Here is a 23740-nt window from a genome sequence, read left to right on the forward strand (position 1 = left end):
TCAGGGCACATGCCTGGGTTTCAGACCAGGTCCCAATAGGGGGAGCATGAGAGGCAACCACACATTGATGTTTCTCTCCCTCTCTTTCTCCCTCCCTTCCCCTCTCTAAAAATAAATAAATAAAAATCTTTACAAAAAGTGATTATACTTTAACCATTACTGATTTTCAAAATAAAAATTCTTAAAATATTTTTAAAATCTTTTACTTTAACAATGGTTAATTATTTACATTTACATACATTAATCTTACCTGAAATATTTTCTGATTGTCTTTGAGGTTTCACAACAAGTTTTACACCCCCTCCAAAAACAGCAGCCCACATTCGATTATTTAACGGGTGTGCTGCAAGTCGGAACAATTCATTGGAAGAATTTGTGGCAAGAGCATGTATCAATAAACTTAAGTAAACAGCAACAACAGCTTCACACAACAAAATGTTCAATTTTGGCTGGTCTTCATCTTGGGCTGAACTCAAGAGATTAATAAGTGAGTTCACACCTGCAAGGGTATATAATATCATAGAAAGTATATCAGCATAAAGCTCCAGAAAAAAATACCAAAATTGCAATTTAACCAAAATTATGTACCTATATAATAAGAAATACATACTTCCATAATTTGAACAACAAAATAAACAATGGAAGGAATGGCTTATAACCTACAAAACAAGAACCCATTATTCTATAGTGGGATAAGAAATGAGCAAATAAATAATTTAAAAAGAGGAGAAGGTAAAGCTCTCCCTTACCATACAACTTCAGTATAATTTCAAGTAATAAGTAGAAGGAATGATAGAATTAGAAAATCACCATCTAGTAACATCCACAGTAATAGCTGATTCAGGCAAGAAGCATCACTACAGGCTAGAATTTGTGGGTAAAAGTATATTTTACACAGTCTCAAAGTGTCTATTCAAATACTTATTCATTGCAAAGGAAAAAAATACTAACTTTGCGAAGAAAAAAAAAGAGTGACTTTACAAAGGAGAAGTCCAGCGGAAGCTGCCTTACCAAGAGATCAGTGAGCAACACCAGTAATAGGGCCAACCAGCATCATGTGCTCCTCGCTACTGTGCACTGAGAAGGGCACAGTATCCCTTCTGTGGGATCCTTGCCAAAAATACATACCCTCAATCTAATATTAAGAAAACATCAGAAAAATCCAAATTGAGGGACATCCAGAAAGATAACTGACTAGTTCTCTTCAAAAGTGGCAAATTCATGAGACACAAAGAATGAGGAACTATTCCAAATTAGAGGAAACTCATGAGAAATTGCAACTAAATGTTACATGACATTTAATGGGATAAATGGTAAAATGTGAAAAAAAATCTATAGATTACAGTATTGAATCGATGTTAAGATGCTGAATTTGGTTATATTAAGAGGATGTCTGTTTTTAGGAAAGACTGATACATTTAGGTTTAAAAGGGCATCATGTCTAAAACTTACAAATATTTCAGAAAAATACACATATATACACACACAAAGTGAGCGAGACATTGCGAGAGAGAGGAGGAATGAATGATAAAGCAATATGGTGGGGAGGGGGGTGAAAGATGGCAGCTTTGCTCCAGACAGCGTGATTCTCGGCTTCTGTGAAGAGAAGGAAAACTCTCGGATGGGTGGAGGAACAGAGTAAATGGCCTAGGTTACCGAAACATTTTTGAAAACAGGACACCAAAAATTATAGCGATCATTGAAAAACCAGATGGTAAGGAGGCTGCTTCAGGACAAAAGGGACCCAGGGATTAGCACGGGGACCAGTGGGGTTGCAGTCCCAGGCCCGGTGCTCTCGGGTCTGCCTCAGGGCACCCAGAAGAGCAGAGTCGATGCTCCCTCCCCGGACTACGGGGGTTGAGCAACACCAGGGGACACCTTGTGGCTTGAAGGCACAGAGAGGGCAGTTGGACTGGGAGACAATCGCGCAGGGGCTGGGAGCACCCATCCATAGCCCTGGGAGAAGTGAGTGCCTCCAGCTAGCACAACCAGGGCTATGTGTGGGTGCGCCCGCACCCCCAGCTTGGTGGGAGTGTGGATCGGTGGAAAACCCAGACCTCATAACCCTGATCAAGGAAAGGGCACGGTGTTCTCAGGTTTCTGGAGCCTGCAGTGATGAACTGTGGAGGCACACACCACCTCGGGAATCCTGACTCTCGTGCTGGGAAACCAGAAGGGACGCAGCGCTTAGTGCGTTCCTAGAGCCCGAAACTCAAAAATTTGGTGGATGGGCGCGCCCTTTTACGACCCCCCCAGAGATTGCACCGTGAATCCAGAAAAATCTCGGGTGCTTCCTGAGAACATAGCCCCTGCCGCAGTGGAGTTTGGGGGAAGGGCACATCTCCTTGCAATCCCGGGAGCTTGCATCATGAAACCAAAAAGACGAAGGAGCCCTGTGAGGCCGTGGGGCCCTGGAGCCCGGGAGACCGCAGCAGTGAGTTCCAGAGAGCGTTCTCAGGAACGCCCAGGGTCCTGTAGGGGAAAGCCAGATGGGCTCTGGGGAAAGCGCCCTGCTGGCCCTGGGGATAGTACCTGAGAGACTTACTGAGATTTGACTGGGGAGAGTGATAAGCATTTCAAATGCCCCTAAGCCTGCTGAAGCCAGCAAGACCAGAAAAACTGGTCTGGCCAGTTAGAAACTAATAAGAGGTTTTTTTGTTTTGTTTTGTTTTGTTTGGCTGTTGTTGGTTGATTTTATCTTGTGTTTTAAGTGACTTTTTTTCAATTCTTAATATTTTTATATCTCTCAATCCCTTATGTTTCTCTTCCATTGATCCTAGTATTACTCCCTGCACTCCAAATTTATCTCTCCTGCACTCCATCTTCTGCTTTTATTTCCCTTTTTTTTTGAGCTTGCAAGTTACTGCAAATTTGTATTATCTTTTTCTCACTTTTCCGACATTTTTTATTTTAATAGTATTTTGGTATTCTTTTTCTTTCTGTATAATCTTCTTTGCTTGGCTGGTTACATGGTCATTTGATAGGTTCCCCCTGTTATCTCAGTCACAGTGTGTTGATAATTTACTATCCTTCATCTGTGTTCCATTAGTACACCTCTCAAGGTTCTATACTCCTTATTCTTGTTATCTAGATCTCATAGATTCTGCCACAAGATTGTTGCTTTAATGTTACTGTAAATAAGACCTAGTTCATACAATTGTAAATACTACTCAACACCCTACCTGATCTCAGCCCACTTTGCAATTTCCTGAACTATATTATTGTGAGGGTTGTCTCTATTCTTTTAGACACTACTCCTATTTACTAATCTTTATTCCAGCCCTACCTCAGAATCTGACCTCCCACAGCCTCACAGCTTTCTAGATCCAACTCACAATCCTTTTGTCCCCAATGAGTCTTACCTTCTTTCCATTCTTTCTAAAACATGGCTAGTGGGGTGGAAGATCACGGTTAACATCATAAGTAGCCAAAGGATATCCCATCTCTTCTCTACTGGCTGCTAATGTAAATATCATAGTATACTGTCCTGCTGTCTTAAAACATTTTGCCTTACTCCTCCAACTGATGACAAAAAAGAGTAGGGGGAAGTTATGAACACCAGGATACACGAAGGAGACTACACCACTGAATCTCACAGGTATTCTACCACAGAAGTTCACATCATAATCACAGCGAACCAGAACAGATCAATTTAAGAAACAGAGGCTAACAAGAAGAATCCCATGAACAATGAGAAAACAAAGAAACAATACCCAAATGAAGGGAAAGGAGGAAGCCTCAGAAAAAATGCTAAATGAAATAGAGGCAACTCAACTATCAGATATTGAGTTCAAAATAATGATTATCAGGAAGCTCGATGAACTCACAATGAGTTCACAATGAGTTCATTGTGAGTTCAATGAACTCTTTCTACCAGAAACTAGAGGGAAGATACAATGATCTCACTGCAAACTATATAAACATGAAAAAGGAAATAGAAACTCTCAACAAGGGCCAAGAGGAAATGAAGAATGCCATTTCTGAACTGAGGAACACAGTAGAAGAAGTGAAAAGCAGGATTGATGAAGCAGAAGATCCGATTAGCGAGCCAGAGGACAAAGTAGAAAAGAACACCCAGAAAGAGCAAGAAAAGGAAAAGAGGCTCAGAAAGCATGAAGAGGGATTAAGGGAACAGTGCATTGTTTCAATGCAAAACAATGAAACGTAATAATATCCATATAACAGGGATACCAGAAGGAGAAGAAGAGCAAAGGATAGAAAACCTATTTGAAAAACTAATGAAGGAAAACTTCCCTAATTTCATGAGAGAAAAAGTCACACAAATCCAGGAAACACAGAGAGTCACAATCAAGAGGAATCCAAAGAGGCCCACCTCAAGACACATCATAATTAAAATGGCAAAATTTCAAGACAAAGAGAGAATATTCAAGGCAGCAAGGGAAAAACAGGAAGTAACATACAAGGGGAGCCTCAATAAGGCTAACAGCTGACTTTTCAATGGAAACACTCCAAGCCAGAAGAGAATGGCAAGAAATATTCCAAGTAATGAGAACCAGAGGTCTGCAACCGAGACTACTTTACCCAGAAAGGCTCTCAATCAAGATAGAAGGCCAAATAAGAAGCTTCCCAGACAAAAGAAGTCTAAAAGAATACACCTCCACCAAACCAGCTCTGCAAGAGATTCTAAAAGGACTGCTTTAAGGAAGGGAAGGGAGAGGGAGAGAGAGAGAGAGAGAGAGAAGGAGAGAGAGAGAGGAACACACGTACATAAAAGACAATGAATAAGTACCTATCAATAATAACCTTAAATGTAAATGGATTAAATGGTCCAATCAAAAGACATAGAATAGCTGAATGGATAAGAAAAAATGACCCACACATATGCTGCCTACAAGAGACCCACCTCAGGATAAAAGACCTACACAGGCTGAAAGTGAAGGGCTGGAAACAAATCTTCCAAGCAAATGGACAGGAAAAAAAAGCTGGGGTAGCAGTACTCATATCAGACAAAACAGACTTCCAAAAAAGGTCCATAAAAAAAGACCCAGAAGGTCACTTCATAATACTCAAGGGAAGAATCCGCCAAGAAGACATAAATATTGTAAATATATATGCACCCAACATAGGAGTACCCAAATACATAAAGAAAATCTTAGAGGACTTCAAGAAAGATATGGACAGCAACACAATTATAGTGGGGGATTTTAATACCCCACTATCAAAAATGGACAGATCTTCCAAACAAAATATCAACAAAGATATTGTGGCATTGAACAATACCCTTGAGGAAATGGACTTTACAGATATATACAGAGGCCCTCTATCCCAAAGAAGCTAAATACCCATTCTTTTCAAATGCACACGTAACATTTTCAAAGACAGACCACATGATAGGACACAAAACAAGCCTCAACAATTTCAAGAAAATTGAAATCATACCAAGCATTTTCTTGGATCACAAGGGACTGAAGCTAGAAACCAACCCCAAGGAAAAAAACCCAAAACACTCAAAATCATGGAGATTAAATAGCATGCTATTAAACAATGAATGGGTCAAGAATGATATTAGGGAAGAAATCAAAAGGTTTCTGGAAACAAATGAAAACGAACTCACAACAACCCAAAACTTATGGGACACGGCCAAGGCAGTCCTGAGAGGGAAGTTCATAGCGATACAGGCCCACCTAAAAAAAGTTAGAAACATTCCAAACAACCTAACCCTACGTCTACAAGAACTTGAGGAACAACAACAAGGACAGCCCCGAGCAATCAGAAGGAAGGAAATAACCAAGATCAGAGCAGAATTAAATAACATAGAGACTAAAAGCACAATTCTAAGGATCAATGAATCCAAGAGCTGGTTCTTGGAAAAGATAAACAAAATTGACAAGCCTTTAAGCAGACTCACTATGAAAAAAAGAGAGAAGACCCAAATAAACACAATCAGAAATGAAAGAGGAGAGATTACAACAGATACCACAGAAATACAAAGGATTGTAAGAAATTACTACAAAGAACTGTATGCCAAGAAATTTGAAAACCTAGGTGAAATGGAAAAATTTCTAGAAAAATATAATCTTCCAAAACTCAATGAAAAAGAAGCAGAAAGCCTGAACAAACCAATAACAGCAAAAGAAATTGAAGCAGTAATCAAAAAACTCCCAACACAAAAGCCCTGGAATGGATGGTTTCACAGGAGAATTCTACAAAGCATTTAAGGAAGAGCTAACCCCTATCCTTCACAGACTATTCCAAAAACTCCAAAAAGATGGGAGTCTCCCAAACTCTTTATGAGGCCAACATCATCCTAATTCCAAAACCAGATAAAGACACAACAAAGAAAGAAAACTTCAGGCCAATATCGCTGATGAACATGGATGCTAAAATCCTCAACAAAATACTGGCAAACCGCATCCAACAATACATTAAAAAGATCATACACCATGACGAAGTGGGACTCATTCCAGGGATGCAAGGATGGTACAATATTCACAAATCAGTAAATGTAATACATCACATAAACAAAAGCAAAGACAAAAACCACATGATCATATCAATAGATGCAGAAAAAGCATTTGATAAGGTACAGCACCCATTTATGATAAAAACACTCAGCAAAGTGGGAATAGAGGGAGCATTCCTCAACATAATAAAGACCATATATGAGAGACCTACAGCCAACATCATACTCAATGGGCAAAAATTAAAATCTTTTCTACTAAGATCAGGAACAAGACAAGGATGTCCACTTTCACCACTTCTATTCAATATAGTACTGGAAGTTTTAGCCACAGCGATCAGACAAGCAAAAGAAATAAAAGGCATCCAAATTGGAAAGGAGGAAACAAAACTGTCACTGTTTGCAGATGACATGATAGTGTACATAGAAAATCCTATAGACTCCACCAAAAAACTGCTTGATCTAATAAATGAATTTGGCAAAACAGCGGGATACAAAGTCAATATCCAGAAATCAAAGGCATTTCTGTACACCAACAATGAAACAGCAGAAGCAGAAATCAAGGAAAAAATCCCATTTGAAATAGCAAAAAGAAAAATAAAATATCTAGGAATAAACCTAACCAAAGAGGTAAAAGACCTATATTTAGAAAACTACATAACACTGAGGAAAGAAATCAAGGAAGACACAAACAAATGGAAACATATACCGTGTTCATGGATTGGAAGAGTTAATATCATCAAAATGTCCATACTACCCAAAGCAATTTACACATTCAATGCAATTCCTATTAAAGTACCAATGTCTTATTTCACAGACATAGAACAAACACTTCAAAAATTTATATGGAACCATAAACGACCCCGAATAGCTGCTGCAATTTTGAGAAAGAAGAGTAAAATAGGAGGGATCACAATACCTGACACTAAACTATACTACAAGGCCACTGTAATCAAAACAGCCTGGTACTGGCATAAGAACAGGCACATGGACCAATGGAACAGAACAGAGAGCCCAGAAATAAACCCAAGCCTCTATGGTCAATTAATATTTGACAAAGGAGGCAGCAACATAAAATGGAATAAAAATAGCCTCTTCAACAAATGGTGTTGGGAGAACTGGAAGCCACGTGCAAAAAAATGAAACTCGAGCACCAACTTACACCTTATACAAAAATAAATTCAAGGTGGATAAAAGACTTAAATATAAAACGTGATACCATTAAAGTCCTAGAGGAGAATGTAGGTAGGAAAATCTCAGATATTTCACGAAGAAACTTTTTTACTGACTTGTCCCCTAGAGCAAGGGACATAAAGGAAAGAATAAACAAATGGGACTTCATCAAAATTAAAAGCTTCTGCACAGCTAAAGAAAACAGTATCAAAATAAAAGGAGAACCAACTGTATGGGAAAACATATTTGCCAATGATACCTCAGACAAGGGTTTACTCTCCAAAATATATAAAGAATTTACATGACTACACTCTAAGAAGACAAGGAATCCAATTAAAAAATGGGCAAAGAACTTGAACAGACACTTCTCCAAGGAGGACATACAGAAAATCCAAAGACACATGAAACAATGTTCAATATCGCTAGCTATCAGACAGATGCAAATTAAAACCACAATGAGATACCACTTCACACTAGTCAGAATGGCCATCATAAACAAAGCAACAAACAACAAGTGTTGGAGAGGTTGTGGAGAAAAGGGGTCCCTAGTGCACTTTTGGTGGGACTGCAGACTGGTACAACCACTATGGAAAACAGTATGGAACCTCCTCAGAAAACTAAAAATGGATCTGCCTTTTGACCCAGCAATTCCACTGCTGGGACTTTATCCTAAGAACACTAAAACACCAATGCAAAAGAACCTTTGCACCCTGATGTTCATAGCAGCACAATTTACAATAGCTAGATGCTGGAAGCAACCTAGATGCCCATCAGTAAATGAATGGATCAAAAAAACTATGGTACATTTACACAATGGAATTCTATGCAGCAGAAAGAAAGAAGGAGCTCCTACCCTTGGCAACAGCTTGGATGGAGCTGGAAAGCATTATGCTAAGCGAAACAAGCCAGGCAGTGAAAGACAAATACCATATGATCTCACCTTTAACAGGAACCTAAACAACAAAACAAAGAAACAAGCAAAATATAACCAAAGACACTGAAATAGACAGGCTGACAGTGACCACAGGGGAGAGAAGAGGGAATTTCAGGGGAGAATGGGAAGGGTTTACAGGAACAAATTTAAAGGACACACGGACAAAAACTAGGGGGAGGGTGGTAATGGGAGGGAAGTAGGGAGGGTTTGATGGGTGGGCTGGATTGGGAGTAAAAGGAAGAAAACTGTACTTGAACAATGATTAAAAGAAAAAAAAAGAAAAAGCAATATGGTATAATGTTAACATTTAGGGATTCTGGGTGGAAGGTTACAGAGAAATCTGTATGATTTTTATAACTTTTTATAAAGTCTGAAATTATTTCAATAAAAGCTAAAATGAAACAATGTTTCTATAAATGTATTTATAAATGAATTAATTACACACTGAGTTTATCATTTCTTTCTCCTGCCCTTCTTCACAATGATCATTAACATGTAAACTTAGAGTTATAACACAAGTATGATAAAATTTAAATGACATGGCAGACCAGAAGAGGGTATTAAGAGAGTAAGGAAAGTTTGAAATGTGGACAATGAGAAGAAGAGCTAACCAGAGAAAAGAGGGATCAGGCGACAGCAGGATATGTGTTCCACAGAATGGTCACTCCTATCATATAAATTTATACTCAAGAATAATTGTATTCTAACGTATTTCTGAGAATATCTCTGTAATATTGCTCTCTATGACCCTAGAATTTCTAAGGATGAGGACTTCCAGTCAACATAGCAGCTTAGGGAGACATGGCTTGCCTCTTCGACAACCACATCAAAATTACAACTAAAATAAAACAAGAACAGACACAGAATCATGAATACAGAGGTTCCGATGGTCGCCACATGGAAGGGAGGTATGGGAGAATGGGTGAAGAGGTGAGGGGATTAAAAAGTACAAATAGGTAGTTACAGAATAGTCATGGGGATGTAAAGTATAGGAAATGGAGTAGCCAAAGAACTTACACGCATGACCCATGGACATGAACAATAGTGGGAGATTGCCTGAGAGAGGTGGGGGGAGCTGGGTGGAGGGCAGCAAAGGGGAAAATTGGGACATTTATAATAGCATACTCAATAAAATATAATTTAAAAAGAAAGAATTTCCAAGGATAAGGAAGACAGTATGTTCTTTATGAAGGAAATCTTGCCCTTTGAAGCCTCAACTTTCTGAGTCTTCAGATGACATTACAGTACTTAAGTACTTAACTGTGGCAGAAAACGTTATTAAAAACAAAAATATTTCACCAAATCTTTAAAAAACAACATTCAGGAAACTAGTTGGTAGCTTTTTAAAAAGGAATTGCCAAATCTGAATTGAAAAGAAATCTCACCAGGCCACTGAGCAGGAGAAGAGTTTGGTGTTGCATGTTCTTCAATGCTTTCTGTCCTTAGTCTTCGACGATCACTTAGAAGGAGTCCTTGGTATGCCATTCCTGTAAACTGATTTCCTTCCGTCTGACTGCTAAAATAAATAGAAGAGTTCAGCTATTTATCATCCTAACACAGGCAGTAAGCAATTGGACTTTATACATATTTATTTTAGATAATCATAATAAAAAATTCTTAAAAATCAATTCATTGCTCTAATAAGAATTTATTTTAGAAAGTTGACATTAGTTGCAAATATTTGATTTTTCAAAAACAAAATAACAAAATTCCAAATTTTACTATGTTAGGCAAACAACATTTATTTAGTCTTTTAACATCTTTTCCAGATGCCACTTCATATTTTAATATCTTTTCTACAGCCTTCTTTTTTTTTTTTTTTTTTGAACTCTGAGGTAAATTGACTGCTGCTGGTACTAGGGTATAGTGGGAAGTTTCAGGGTAGTATCTTGTTGCATTTCTCAGCTCTTGCAAAGTTGTAAAAGCTTAACCCTGAATTAAAATACCAACTAAAACATGGAGGATATTTTAGAAATACCTAATTCTAAAGCCAAAGTGTGCCTAAATAATTACTTCCCTCATCTTTGTAGAGTTGAAGAAAATACAAAAGCAAAAGTAAAGCTGATTCTCTGGAGAGTTAATCAAAGCCTAAGGACTAGAAAAAGTACATTTAAAAAAATTTATTTGAATGCTCACTTGGTGCTATTTTAACCAGGGATTCATAACAAACAAGTTGTCTGTAAGCTTTAAGATGACCACAGTCAACTAAAGAAGTTTTTTTCTTACTTACATTTCCAAGACTGTGGAATACTTAGACATGGCCTCATAAGGCTAAAATCAGAATGCAGGACACTTACAGAAAGTAATTCCTTACACAATATCAAAACAAATGTTTCCACAAAAGGCTGCTGAATTTACAAGAAAAAAGATCTAGACATATTTAATATAAATTTAATGTAATTCTATGTATATTACAAATTTTCACTTAATATAATTCATTTAAATTTGGATCATCTTTCTAAGTGATTCAATTTCTTACTACCTACATAGCCCTAGTCACTAAAATGAAAGTATGCTCCTATGAAAGCAATTTGACACTTAAAAAGTCAAACCATTTCTTCTATTTGACACCACTTCCAAAGACTTCTATATTATATGTAAATGAGATAAGTAAAATTGGTTTTAATAATTCAATGTTAGGAATGTACCTTTTCATTTTTCCAAAGTACTTCCTCTTTCAACTTAAAATCAGTTAAATAAACAGAAGTTAATCCAATGCTAAAAGAAATATTTCCTAAGGAAAAAAATTAGAAGACTTAATTTTATAAATTATTTTGGATAGTGAACACTCCTCGTCTTGAAAACAAAAAGATGGTGATAATGGTAATTTCCATTACTATTTGTCATTTTCTGTGTGTCTCTCTTGTTAATAAATGATGTCTAAATTAAACACGTAATTATTTTTTTTCATTCTCTCTCATTTATTAAATTAAACATGCCAGTGATATTTAAAGATTTTTCAGTCCTTAGGAAGTAGAACCTTAATATAACTCTGGAATAGCTGAATATTTATGCTGTATTCATACTATTAGGGGTGATTTTTTTTTTACCTGTAGCTATGACTGTCACATAATGCTTGGTAAATTGATGCAGAAAGTGATGCTGCTAATGAATGAAGTGTGTGCACCTAAAACCAAAACAGCCACAATTACATTCTGTACTAACATTTCTACACAATAGTAATATCTTAAAAATCAGAAAATACTCAGGAAACTAGCAATATTGCAAGACTAGATTTTCCTATATGAGACTACTAACGGTACTTGAAAACTTCAAAAATAAGACTCATCCAACTTCTATGCATGCCCACAACAAAGCTAGTTAACTCAGCTTGCTAGCAAATACCTTAAAATGCAATATGCAAAAAATATAACAGAACAAAATAAGTACACTTTTCAAAGCTTTTAAACTTCCTTTGTGAAATTCCCCTTGATGAAAATAAAGACTTGATCTTATCAATAAGAATGAATTAAATGTTTACAAAATATACCAATCACTCTCTGAAATGGCTGACTTTCCAGAAGTAAATAATTTACTTAGCAGTTATAAGTAGTGCATAGTCTTATAATTTTTAATTTACAAACTTTAAAAATTATTAACATAATATAAAAACCACATCCTAAAATGCCATACTGAATCAACATCTTCAGACTCATAAAAATCTTAAAATCTGAAGGGACTTCAGAAAAAGTTTCATACTCTTTGTAAGCCTTATCCAAATTTCTAAAAATTGGAAATGCTTACTTACAATTATATGCATTAATGCATTTCTTTTTTTAATATTTTATTTATTTATTTTTAGAGAGAGAAAGGAGGGAGAAAAAGAGAGAGAGAAACATCAATGCACGGTTGCTGGGGGTCATGGCCTGCGACCCAGGCAGGTACCCTGACTGGGAATCGAACCTGCGACACTTTGGTTCTCAGCCCGCGCTCAATCCACTGAGCTACGCCAGCCAGGGCCATTAATGCATTTCTGTATGTCTGTATTAACCTAGGAAATAATTTAGTAATCTCTGCTAAAATACTGAAATGGATTCATTTATGCTATGGATTAGAAATCTCTAATAGGTTGACATGACTAGTAAAAATCTTGGGGCCTTCAGAAGAATGTACAACCAGAGACTGAACACAACTTTCAAAAAATAAAAATTAAAAAAAATGTTGGGGACATGAAATGACATTGGCCACTAGAACTGGAAAAAGCACTTTACAAATACACTTAGGCTAGCGCAGTAAAAGTCAGATCAACGCTCAGATCCTGCCAAGCTCTCTAGGGTTATTAGACTCTACCTATTTGTAAGCTTTCAAAACAGAGTATAGGTTTAATTTTGAGGAATTACGCTGCCAAAATTCTGATTGCCCCCAACTGCTGCACAATAAACACAATCGTCAGGGAAATAGTTCAAGGATACTTTTTCTGGGACTACTTCTGATCAACCATGGTTATCTCAAAGACAGCCCTTTGTACTTGTATTTAACAGTATGCTAGCATAAAAGCAAACAGTCATAAATTTCTAACTTAATGGTTCACCTAAGGGGAATGGAGGGTCTAAAGGAATAAGTGACAAGAATGTTATCTAGAAAATTAATATTATTATCAAAAGAGTATTTGCCTATCTTAAAGGAAGACAACTTTTCTAGAAGTAAGAACACTTAATTTTAAATTACATTCTTTGGACAAATAGTCTTGAATTGATCAGGAGTGAACAAGTAGCACATAAGAGCACTTTGAAACATTTCCTCTAAGTTCAGACTGGAAGACAAGTATAACATATTTACCTTCTCAGCATGTACAGTATCAAATGATCATAAAATTTATATTACCTTCACATCTCCAATACTGGGGTGAGGCGGTGTTTTCATCTGAGCAATAGTATAAAGTATATCATGGATGTGATTATTTAAGTATAATACAGGATTAGCTATGACTGTTTTTGTCGATGCAATACTTGCTGAAAGCAGAGGTAGGGTAGTAGGTAATGGTAATGGAGACTGGAGCTGTTTCACTGTAGTTTCCTGTAGGTAAGAGATTATTTTTTTCAAAGTAGTTAAAATGAAGGAGAAAAAAACAATTAATAGTTATCTGATAAAAATACTGATTAATATCTGAATGTAACAAGTAGATTCCTGTACTTACTCCCCCAGTCTACAAAGCTTTATCGATCACCCACAAGGTACTGGGTACTATGCTAAATACAGAAGATAAAGATGAGTATGGCATAGATGTAGTCTCAGTCTTTGAAGCCTATTCCTAATTCCCAAAACTTAAGTCTAAAAAAGACCCATGCAGATTATATATATCTGCCACCTATAAATAGTTGAACGTATTTAGATTAACTAGTAAAAAAGGAGCTTTATAGCTGTAACTGGAAGAGCTACTGAAATTGTCAAAATAACCAAGACTGTAAACAAAACTGAAGTTCATACCTGCTGTGATTCTTGTAATAAAAATTTGAGTTCCATCCTTACTGAGGCCAGACCACCACCTTGGGCCCCATGAAGGCTACAGTAACTAAGAAACACTCTCAGGAGATCTTGGTTTTTCTGCAACCACATCTTCCGTCTTTCTGCATGCTCCCGTTTAGCCTGCAACCTTCGTCTTTCTATTTGGTGGCGCTCATAGGAATCAATATCTGGTTTGTCCACCATTTCTTCCTGATCCAGAAGATCACTCTCTACCTTAGGATAAGTTCTACTGACATACTCTTTAATAACTGTTTCATGATTACATATCTCATGCAAGGCAGCAATTTCCTTTTCAAGCCAGTTATAAAGTTGAAATCTGAGTTTTCCTCCATCTACTTCATAACCTGTAGCCAACGTTCTCAGTTCAGTCATAAGGATCTTTAAACAAGCTCTGAATTTTAGTTGTTCAGCAATCACATCAACTTCAGTGTTACCGTCAAGACAACTGTCTTCCTGAGGAGTCAATAACATACTATGGTCTGATGTTTTCTGATCTTCTTGTCTGTCTTTATCCTTGGCACCTGTACTTTTCATTACTAAACCATCTGTATCTTCTTCCTCTTCTTCTAAGGCACTGTCATGATCTTCGTCCCAATCCAGACTAAGAGGTTCCTCATCAACTTTTACTACTGGCTGACTCCAATCAAACTGTAATGAACTTACATTTGACAAATCGATGCCAGAACTTCCTCTGTCATCACTCAGAGTTTTTGATTCTGAATGTACATCACCCATCTTTTTAGAAATAAATTCAGGTTGATCTTTTCTTGCAGATAAAGCAGATGATTTGGTAACTTTGGGAATTTTGGAGAGTACCTCCAAGGCTAAAACAGGACATCCAACTTTAAAATGAGCATTTGCAGTGGTAAAAAATAATTTTCTTTCTATGAGGTTAATTTTATCAACAAAGTTTTTTTCAGTTTTGAGACCTAAGGTTGCCAAAGTTCCTTCAGGGGAGGCAAGGTTTCTTCGAATAAGCAAAGGATGAGTTCGAAGGTAGTTGTAGAAACTAAACACCACTGGGTTACAAGATTTGATGATAACTATAGAAACCAAGTAGACAGAATCACAAGGTACTGTGTTAATGTGTGTTTATATTTAAAAGAATAAAATGTCAGCATTTTCTCAAAATGAAGGATACTTAAATATGAACCTAGGATAAGTTATTAAAATATGGTGCATCTACATAATCAGTAAAACTACACAGCTGAACCAAAAAAAAATTCCCTATGTGCTGCTATGGAGTGATGTCCAGGATGTATTAAGTAAAATAAGTTACAAAAAATGTCACATTGTAAACTACCTTGTATCTGAGAAAGTGGAGAGAACATACAAACACAAATACATGCACACAAACTTGTATTTTTTGAATGGAAGAAAAGCATACAAAAAGTTTTTTAATGGGTTCCCTAAAAACGGAATGGGGAATGAAGCAGAGAGGTCAGGAAAGAAGCCAAATTTCTTTGAAAATACTTTGGTCTCATATATTTTATTTTTAAATTATGTTGATATTTTAAATAACTTTTTTAATCCTCAAAACATCTGTTATTATTTCAGTGTATATTCCTCCAGATTTTTTCCTTGTAACAATACCTTTTTTAAAAATTTAATCTTTATTATATTTTTTCATTGCCATTTAATCCCTTTACACCCCTCTTCCCAGCAATCAATTTTTTAAAAAATTCATGCAAAAGCAAAATTAAAGAAATAATTTTGTGTACCAACTGGGTAATATTAACCACAGAGAGGAAATATAAAGTGACCTTAAAATAAGTAATTTAACTACACATCCTTAGTGGGATATGTCATAGAAACAAAAACTGCAAAAAAAGAAAAAAACTTTAACTGTTCTCAGTAACACTGTTATGAAAAATATTTGCATTCTGAAACTACTATATGCATATTAAGGAACAGATAATTATGTTAATGTGATGAGAAATCAAGCTTTTTGTGATAAGACACAAATTTTAAATCTAAGGAAAAAGAACACTGTAATCTGTATTTCAATGTGAAATTTCAGTGTGAACTCATGAACTCTCCGGGAAACATATTTCTCAGCTCTATGCATCGAAATGGCCTAGAAATGATAAAAAAAAACCAATAGCGGTCTCTAAAATTTAATTATTTCCTATGTCCAGGCTGTGGTCTCTAAAATTTAATTATTCTGTATATCAAAGGACCCAGGATTCTTTGGAGGAATGGCCATTTCCAGGTCTAGGGCAGGAAATGTACAAAATGAGCCTGAAACATCTTGCCAAACTAGAAAGCAGAGAAACTATCAAGGAATAATGTCAAAAGCATACAAAAACGTGAAGAAGCTCATGTTGGTTATGGATGGGATAATCTGAGCATCAATAACAACAACCTGCAGTGGATTAAAACACACTTCTATCTAAATCTGTGAGTTCAAAATAACCTTAAAAATATAAAACCTAAGTGGTCAGTTTCATAGGATGCTAGGGAACAAAACTACTATTTTGAAAACTGATAAAAATATCCCCTCCACAATATATACTACTAGACATCAGTGTAATCAAACAGTTGCTAAGAGAGACAGTACTCTAAAGAAGTATTCCAACTCAAAAGAGAGGATAAAATGACATAATTAGAACATCATTTTACAACCACTGATGAAATAAAAAACCTAGGCAATGATCATTGATGGCTGTTAACACCACAAAAAGTAAAACAAATGGATATTACAAGTCCCCCTAAGGGGGATGAATGCCACCTAAGAAATATTTCTGCCCAAAAATCTGGTAAAAGCTTCTAGAATCTTACCTGCTAATTTCTAGGAAATAGAACACAGGAAAAAGAAACATGTTAAATGACACAACAGGGACACAATCAGCAAAACCCAAAATACAAGAAACTACAGGATTAACAACCTGACTTCTTAAACAAATTAATCGCAAGGGCGGGGGGAGGGAGAAAGGAGGAAAAAAACTACAAATTAAACTAGATATAGCCAATCACAATATATAGGCCTCGTTTTGTATCTTCATTCAAACAAATCAACTGTATAACATCTTATGAGACAACCAGGGAAATCCGAACACTGTGTTTAATGACTACTAACAGAATTTCTTTATAATAGTATATGTTATGTTTTTTAAGAGTCACTTTTTTAGAGAGGCATATGTTGAAATATTTACAGATGAAATGATATGTCGGAATCTGCTTTAAAATGAATCTATGTTGAGAATGGGAAGGGGTGGAAAGGATAGAGTAAATATGGTTATGTCAGTAACTACTGAAGCTAGAGGATTAAGTCACAGATTTTCATTATATTATTCATTCTTTTATACATATTTGAAATATTCCAGAATACATGTTTTTAAATTAACCTGGAAAACATTAAGAAATAAGCTGAGCCTTCCTTCTTTAAAAATTACCTGTGTACCTCAGATATTTATTTTTCTTCTAAATGTTTTTCCTTTAAATATTAAAATATTATATTTCTTCTTCATAAAGAAGAAAGTAAAAATTGGGTCCTAATCTCTTCCATGTTAGCTCTTTTAACATTTAAATATAAGTAATAAAAACATAAGGCTAGAAAATTATAACTACACAAAGTACAAAATAAAAAGTAAAAGCTTAACTCTCTCTACTCCTATTCTCAAAAGTTAAACAGTGACCAATATTTAGTTTCTTCTGATTTGTTCCAAGAAACAAGAAAAGGAGAGGGAGGCCACACACTGGGAGTGCCCGTTCATGTTGTGTGTGTGTGACACATGTATGTAAAATGCTCGGCATCTTGCTTTTTTCACTTAATAATACAGCACATATTAACACATCCATTTACCTCATTTTTAATGGTATTGTTTCTATTCTCTGGATATATTATAATTTATTTAACTATTCTATTGATAAGTACTTAGAAGTTTCCATTATCTAAATTAATGTATTGCCAACAATCTGACAATATCCTCCAGATGCTTAAAAAATCTAAATTATTCAGGATAAAGAAGAATAAAGAAAGTTTAGCACCTAAGAATAAAGTTTTTCTAGGCCCATGCACTAAACCAATGTGTGTAATAGCCAAAATCTCTTCTATAAAGACAAGAAAAGCTGGTTATATAATTAAATGAAAAGAGCTGTATAATGCCTCGGTTCAACAGATATGAAATTAGAATAGCATAAAAATCCTATTTTATAAACTTTGATCTATCTGTAAGAGTAAAAATGTGTGTGAAGTCCTCATAGTACCATTCAAACTATGGAAACAAAATTATATATTCAGTTATAAACCATAAATGAGTAATCCTTTAGCCATACACAACATTTTGATAATTTCTAGTTGTAAAGTAAAATCTAGTGATGATTTTTTTTTTGATCTAAGTGAACTTTGGCTCAGAAACTATCTTCTTTTAAAAGAGAAAAAGAGCCCTGGCTGATGTGGCTCAGTGGACTGAGTGCTGGCCTGCAAACCAAAGGTCACCAGTTCGATTCCCAGTCAGTGCACATGCCTGGGCTGTGGGCCAGGTCCCCAGTAGGGGGCATGTGAGAAGCAACCACACACTAATGTTTCTCTCCCTTTCTTCCTCCCTTCCCCTCTTTAAAAATAAATAAAATCTTTTAAAAAATAAAAGGAAAAGGAAATGAATACATTGAAAACAATAAAAGAAAAACTTACAAAATAGCCTACCTTGATGATGATCATCCTCCTTTGGTGTTTGTTCCAATAATGTGTCCAAGGCTCGGGTGTAATCTTTCATCACCCAATAGGCAAGACTACGCAGGAAAGGATCAGGGTGTAATCTTTCGCAATCAAATCCTGAGCCATTCTTTTGGCAGCCCAAAACCTTCTGATTTAGGATGGATATATAAGTTGATGAAGTCTCAAATTCAGATTCATATAAACGGGCAATAACCATGGCTAGCTGAATATCTTCCATTTTTTCAAGACATACCTATAAATTTTAATATTAAGAAATAATTATCTAGAGACATAAAATATCCCACCAATATCCTGAGATTACCTACCATTTGTACTGAACAGTGTAAGGAGGGGTTGCAGAGGTTGAGGGGTAGTTAAATGACTGCCTGAAAGGAGACTAAAGGAACAGGAAGAAGAGTAAGAAATCTGAACTTAGCTTCTAGCCTAGAAAAATTATTTCTAAAATAAGCATTAAAGAACATATATCAATATCATCTTAGACTTGGCTCAGTTTAAATGAGTACCATTCATTTTTAAATTGAATGCCTATTATGACATCAGTTCCTCTTAATTTCACATGTATTCCCATATAAACATAATTATCACTATTTTAAATAAACTTCTACTTATATAGCAAATAACGTATAAAATGAAGCCACATATTCCATTTTACTCCCTCTAAGTTTATATTCTAATGTAACTACATATCTTGAGATTTTCAGGTCATTTAGGTAATATGAGCATCTCTCAGTCAATCAACATATCTCTTCTTTGCCCAAGTACGCTAAACTTCCCATTTTAAAATTAAAAACATTTGTGTGGTTTTAAAAAGTCCATACACCTGAGATAATTCTATAAATATGGCTAACATTAAATATTAAATACTTTCACTTTGTTGGTTACTTCCTATTTCTTCTATCATGCATTATTTACGGTTCTATTTTTCCTTCACCCATTTGGATTATTCACAATGACAGTAAGTACTCTAACAGGAAGACAGCATAAATAAAGAGAAACATCTGTAATTAGGCTCTTAACCAGATGACAGATTCTATATAAAAAAATGCAAAGTTTTACCTGTTTACACTTATTTTCCAATATCTAGAACTACATTACAAAACAGTACAAATTTCAATTTCAGTTCCGTATGTATGGATTACATTTAGAGGATAAAGAACGTAAAGTATTTGCCTTTCTACTCCAAATAAGGAGGTTGCAACCTATATTTACTTTAAATAGTTCAGAATCACAAGATGGCCAGGAAGAAGATATTCATAACCCATTTTGCCATTGTTTCATATATTTATACTTAATAGGCATATATTTAACTTAAAATGAAATAGCCCCTCTATCAAATTTTTCTCATGCTTCTCACTTGAATTTATTTATAATTTCATTTTTCACAGTGCCACTACTGAAGTTCAGTGGCTTCCATAGTTATTCTCTGTCCTTACAAACGTATCACAAAAAATTACAATCTCCTCCACAACCCTTTCAGGTTTTCAATCTCTTACAAGTATCACATAGCATATTTTATTTATACCTCTATGGCATCTTTCAGTGAACCAGCTAACAAGAAAAAGGCAGCAGATTGTTCAAAGCGTTGTTTTCCAAGTAAAGAGAAAGCATTTTTTAAAGCGGCTTTACGCCATCTATCTTCATTAAAATTATGGCTGAAAAACGTTGTCATCTTTTCATCATGCTGTGACCTGGGAACCAGATCAGAAACATCAGTGGTTAAATCAAATTTTAAATATTTTGAATCCTTCATAGAATGTGTGAAAATGAAAGATAAAAACCTCAAACACCCATCTAACAAAAGAACAATAACTTTAGGTGCTTATTATTATCAAGCTTTTTCTTCGCTTCTAATAAGGAAAACCTGTTACCTTATCTACACATAAATAGGAAGCAAAGCATTTTTTACTTTCCAAAGTACTTTTATCAACTTTTTTTTTGAAAACAACATCCCACTCTTTAGGTAAACTGAAAGAATACTGTGTCCATTTTTTGCAGATAAAGGAAGCAAAGCCCAAAAAAGTAAGTTGATTTGATTGAGTTTATACATTTAAATGCTTTCAAAAGTATTAGGTTTCTAATTCACAGCACAATCTTCATTCAATTAAATCATGTTGAATATTGAGGCAACTTACCTAAACAGACCCCACACCACTGCTTTCTTCTTCATTGCAAGGTAGAATAATGCAGCATCCAATGCATCACTGTTCCTTTGAAAAGAAGCTTTGGCAACCTAAACAATAAAATATCCTATTAAATTAACCTTTTGATTAAACAATTACAACCACTTAAACAAGTAATGCTTCCCTACTATTTCTATGGCTCACAGAAACTATGGCGATGGGAAAACTGGGCTCTATCCTGCACTCTCTAGTGTCTTACAATGCATGCTCCTAAAGACAACTGTTTGCATGCCAGTAATAATAAAAATAATAAAAATAAGCACCTTTCACTTATCTTATTGAATCACCACAATCCATGAGGTACTATTATCCCCATTTCATATGAGGTAACTGAGACACAGAGAGGTTAAGTGAATTGCCTAAGGTCACACAGTAAGGGATAGAAAAGGAATCAGAACCCTGGTAGTAACAAAACTGTCCAACATAGGAAACAATAAAGAGGGAAGAATAAATATTTAGTACCTGACTTTTTTCTTGAAAATTAAACATATTACATTTCTTAATGTTTTATGAAAGTTAAAATGTTAACTTCTATGGTGTCTGTGATTTCACAATTTAAAGCTTTCAGCTAATACTGATACAAACATCTGTGAATAAATATCAATTATACACACACATATTTACAAAATTACAGACAAAAATAAAAGTTCTAGTTGTTTTTTTAAAATGTACTTTTATAAAAGCATACATTTCTGGTATTTTCCAATCAAATTTTGACAATTCTGAAGGACTAATTCATTCTCTCTGGCATGCAATTAAAATACAGTGGGTTGAAGTTCTATTATTTTGAAGGGCTTACAAATTTTAGTTTTTAGAAATTTCATGAGAAAAACTCTTAATGAGCCTATAATTCTCCTGTATTATAACTGATAACCTCCTTTGAGACATATAACCAAAGCTGCTGATTATATATAGAACCAATCAACTCATTGTAAGTCTAAAAATTAAGTCAGTAACATATATAACATATATATAACACATATAACATATATAATTATATTGTTTTGAACATAATATCAAATAGACCATGTCTTATTTCTCAAAGATACTGAGGCAACCTGTGTGAATCACTAGTTGAGAAGCATGATACTAAGAAACAGTGGATGTTTTATTAGCTCACACTGACGGGTCAAACAGGAACTACTGAGACTTGGGAAAGAGGGGAAAGATACCTAAAAACGCACCACAAACATGCTTTTTTCTCAATACTCTTTTATTTCTCTTCCTTCTTTTTAGTATTTTCTCTGCCTTCAATCACTTTCCTTAGTATTCCAATGTTTAATAATTGTTATTCACTTTCTGCTAAGAATTTATAATATCAATCTCAAGGCAAAAAAATACATATCCTTTTGACTTAATTTTAAGAGATAAATTATTTGTAGAAATAAATCATGTGTATATATCAAAATTATTTAATTATAACAACACTTCACTGACAAGAAATTAAAGAGATCTTTGTAGGCAAAATCTGAAACATTTCAGACAAAATACACCCTCTTTGTTTCCACTGCTTTGGGACATAAAAAATTTCATGCAGATACTGTGTTATTTATATACTATAACAATTAACTTTCTCCATACACAAGGCACTACATTTCTTGGTTGGTGTGAGAAAAATTCCTTCTGATATTTGTGCCTATTTTGAGAGAAGAAATGTGGATATCTTACTGGCTGCCTTACATGTAGTAGGAAAATGACACGTTTATACTCACACTTCAAATCACAGGACACTAATGAACAAGAAGAGGCCATAGAATTTGAGAACTACTATTATAGAGGAATAAATTCCTCTTGGGAGAAATACATTCATACTTTGAAAATATAGTTATCATTGACTGTACTTTGGGAATTTCAATGGACTCCCCAAAGTAACCCACTTTCCTAACCCTGACAGAGCAAAAAGGGCACAGACTAAATCTAACATTTGTAATAGATGAGAATTTGGGCTGGATACCCAGCCTCTGGGAGTCTTAGTTCCATCAGGTGAAAAATGGAGATGGGGCTGATGAGAAGATGAAACAATTTATGAAAAGCAACTAGCACCAAACCCAGCATACAGTAGGTACTCAGTAACAGTTTCTGCAACTGAAAGAACTTTCAGATTCCACTAACACATTTTTTAACAATTTTTTCCTAAAGGGAATCTATCAGAAAACTGATTCCAAAAACCAATCTTAAAAAAAAGTATAGCATGTTTCATTTGCTGCCATAGATATATCCTTCAGGTGTACACAAATCAAAACTTTTTATTGAATGTTATTTCAAGTATGCACAGGAAGTTTGCTGTTTATTAACCTAGCCATGCAGAAAATCCTTTATATAAAAAGAATGATTTTTCTATGTAATATATGTAACTGACAAGAATTTAAATTTACTTTCTAAATTTAGATTTTTGTAGTTTCTTAACTTAGAACACATTATCAACAGAGCAGGAAATGCTGCTATTCCATAAATATTATAACCTCAGTATATATATAGCAAAAGACAACTGATATACTGTACATCATTTTATAAAAGTCAAGTTTGGAATATCAAAAACATTTTAAGAAATTTTCTAGATTCAAGACATACAAACTAATTCCCCAGTACAAGTTTTCTGGAAGATACTATCTTTTCTCCTTCAAGACTTTTTTTAAGTTCAAATCCAATGCAGTAAAGTTACCTTTTCAATGCATCTTCGAAGAGTGTTAATATTCCTGACCCACCAACCTATTCCCATAGCTCTTAACTCAGACCACTGAGGGTCTCCTCTCTGAATTGCAGGAATCCTATTGATCAGTTCTTCCTCAGCCTCAGAGTGAAAAGCCCAGGCAAAATGACAAGTAGACACACCTAAATTAGAAATACAAACAATTTTTTGCATAGTCATGTATTCATTCACTCTG

At 35.1% G+C, this 23740-nt stretch overlaps 1 protein-coding gene across 1 annotated transcript in view; it reads right to left on the reverse strand.

The window, feature by feature from the left end:
• Nucleotides 1-23740, reverse strand: part of DMXL2 (Dmx like 2) — a 136332-nt gene that overhangs the window by 24060 nt on the left and 88532 nt on the right. The window contains 9 exon segments of the mRNA XM_036033486.1: nucleotides 251-499; nucleotides 9914-10044; nucleotides 11579-11655; nucleotides 13353-13544; nucleotides 13956-15037; nucleotides 18643-18907; nucleotides 20198-20363; nucleotides 20808-20905; nucleotides 23518-23687. Of these exon segments, the coding sequence (XP_035889379.1) occupies nucleotides 251-499; nucleotides 9914-10044; nucleotides 11579-11655; nucleotides 13353-13544; nucleotides 13956-15037; nucleotides 18643-18907; nucleotides 20198-20363; nucleotides 20808-20905; nucleotides 23518-23687 (2430 nt within the window).

The sequence above is a fragment of the Phyllostomus discolor genome, chromosome 1 (genome assembly GCF_004126475.2).
Source record: "Phyllostomus discolor isolate MPI-MPIP mPhyDis1 chromosome 1, mPhyDis1.pri.v3, whole genome shotgun sequence".
Classification (NCBI taxonomy): Eukaryota; Metazoa; Chordata; class Mammalia; order Chiroptera; family Phyllostomidae; genus Phyllostomus; species Phyllostomus discolor.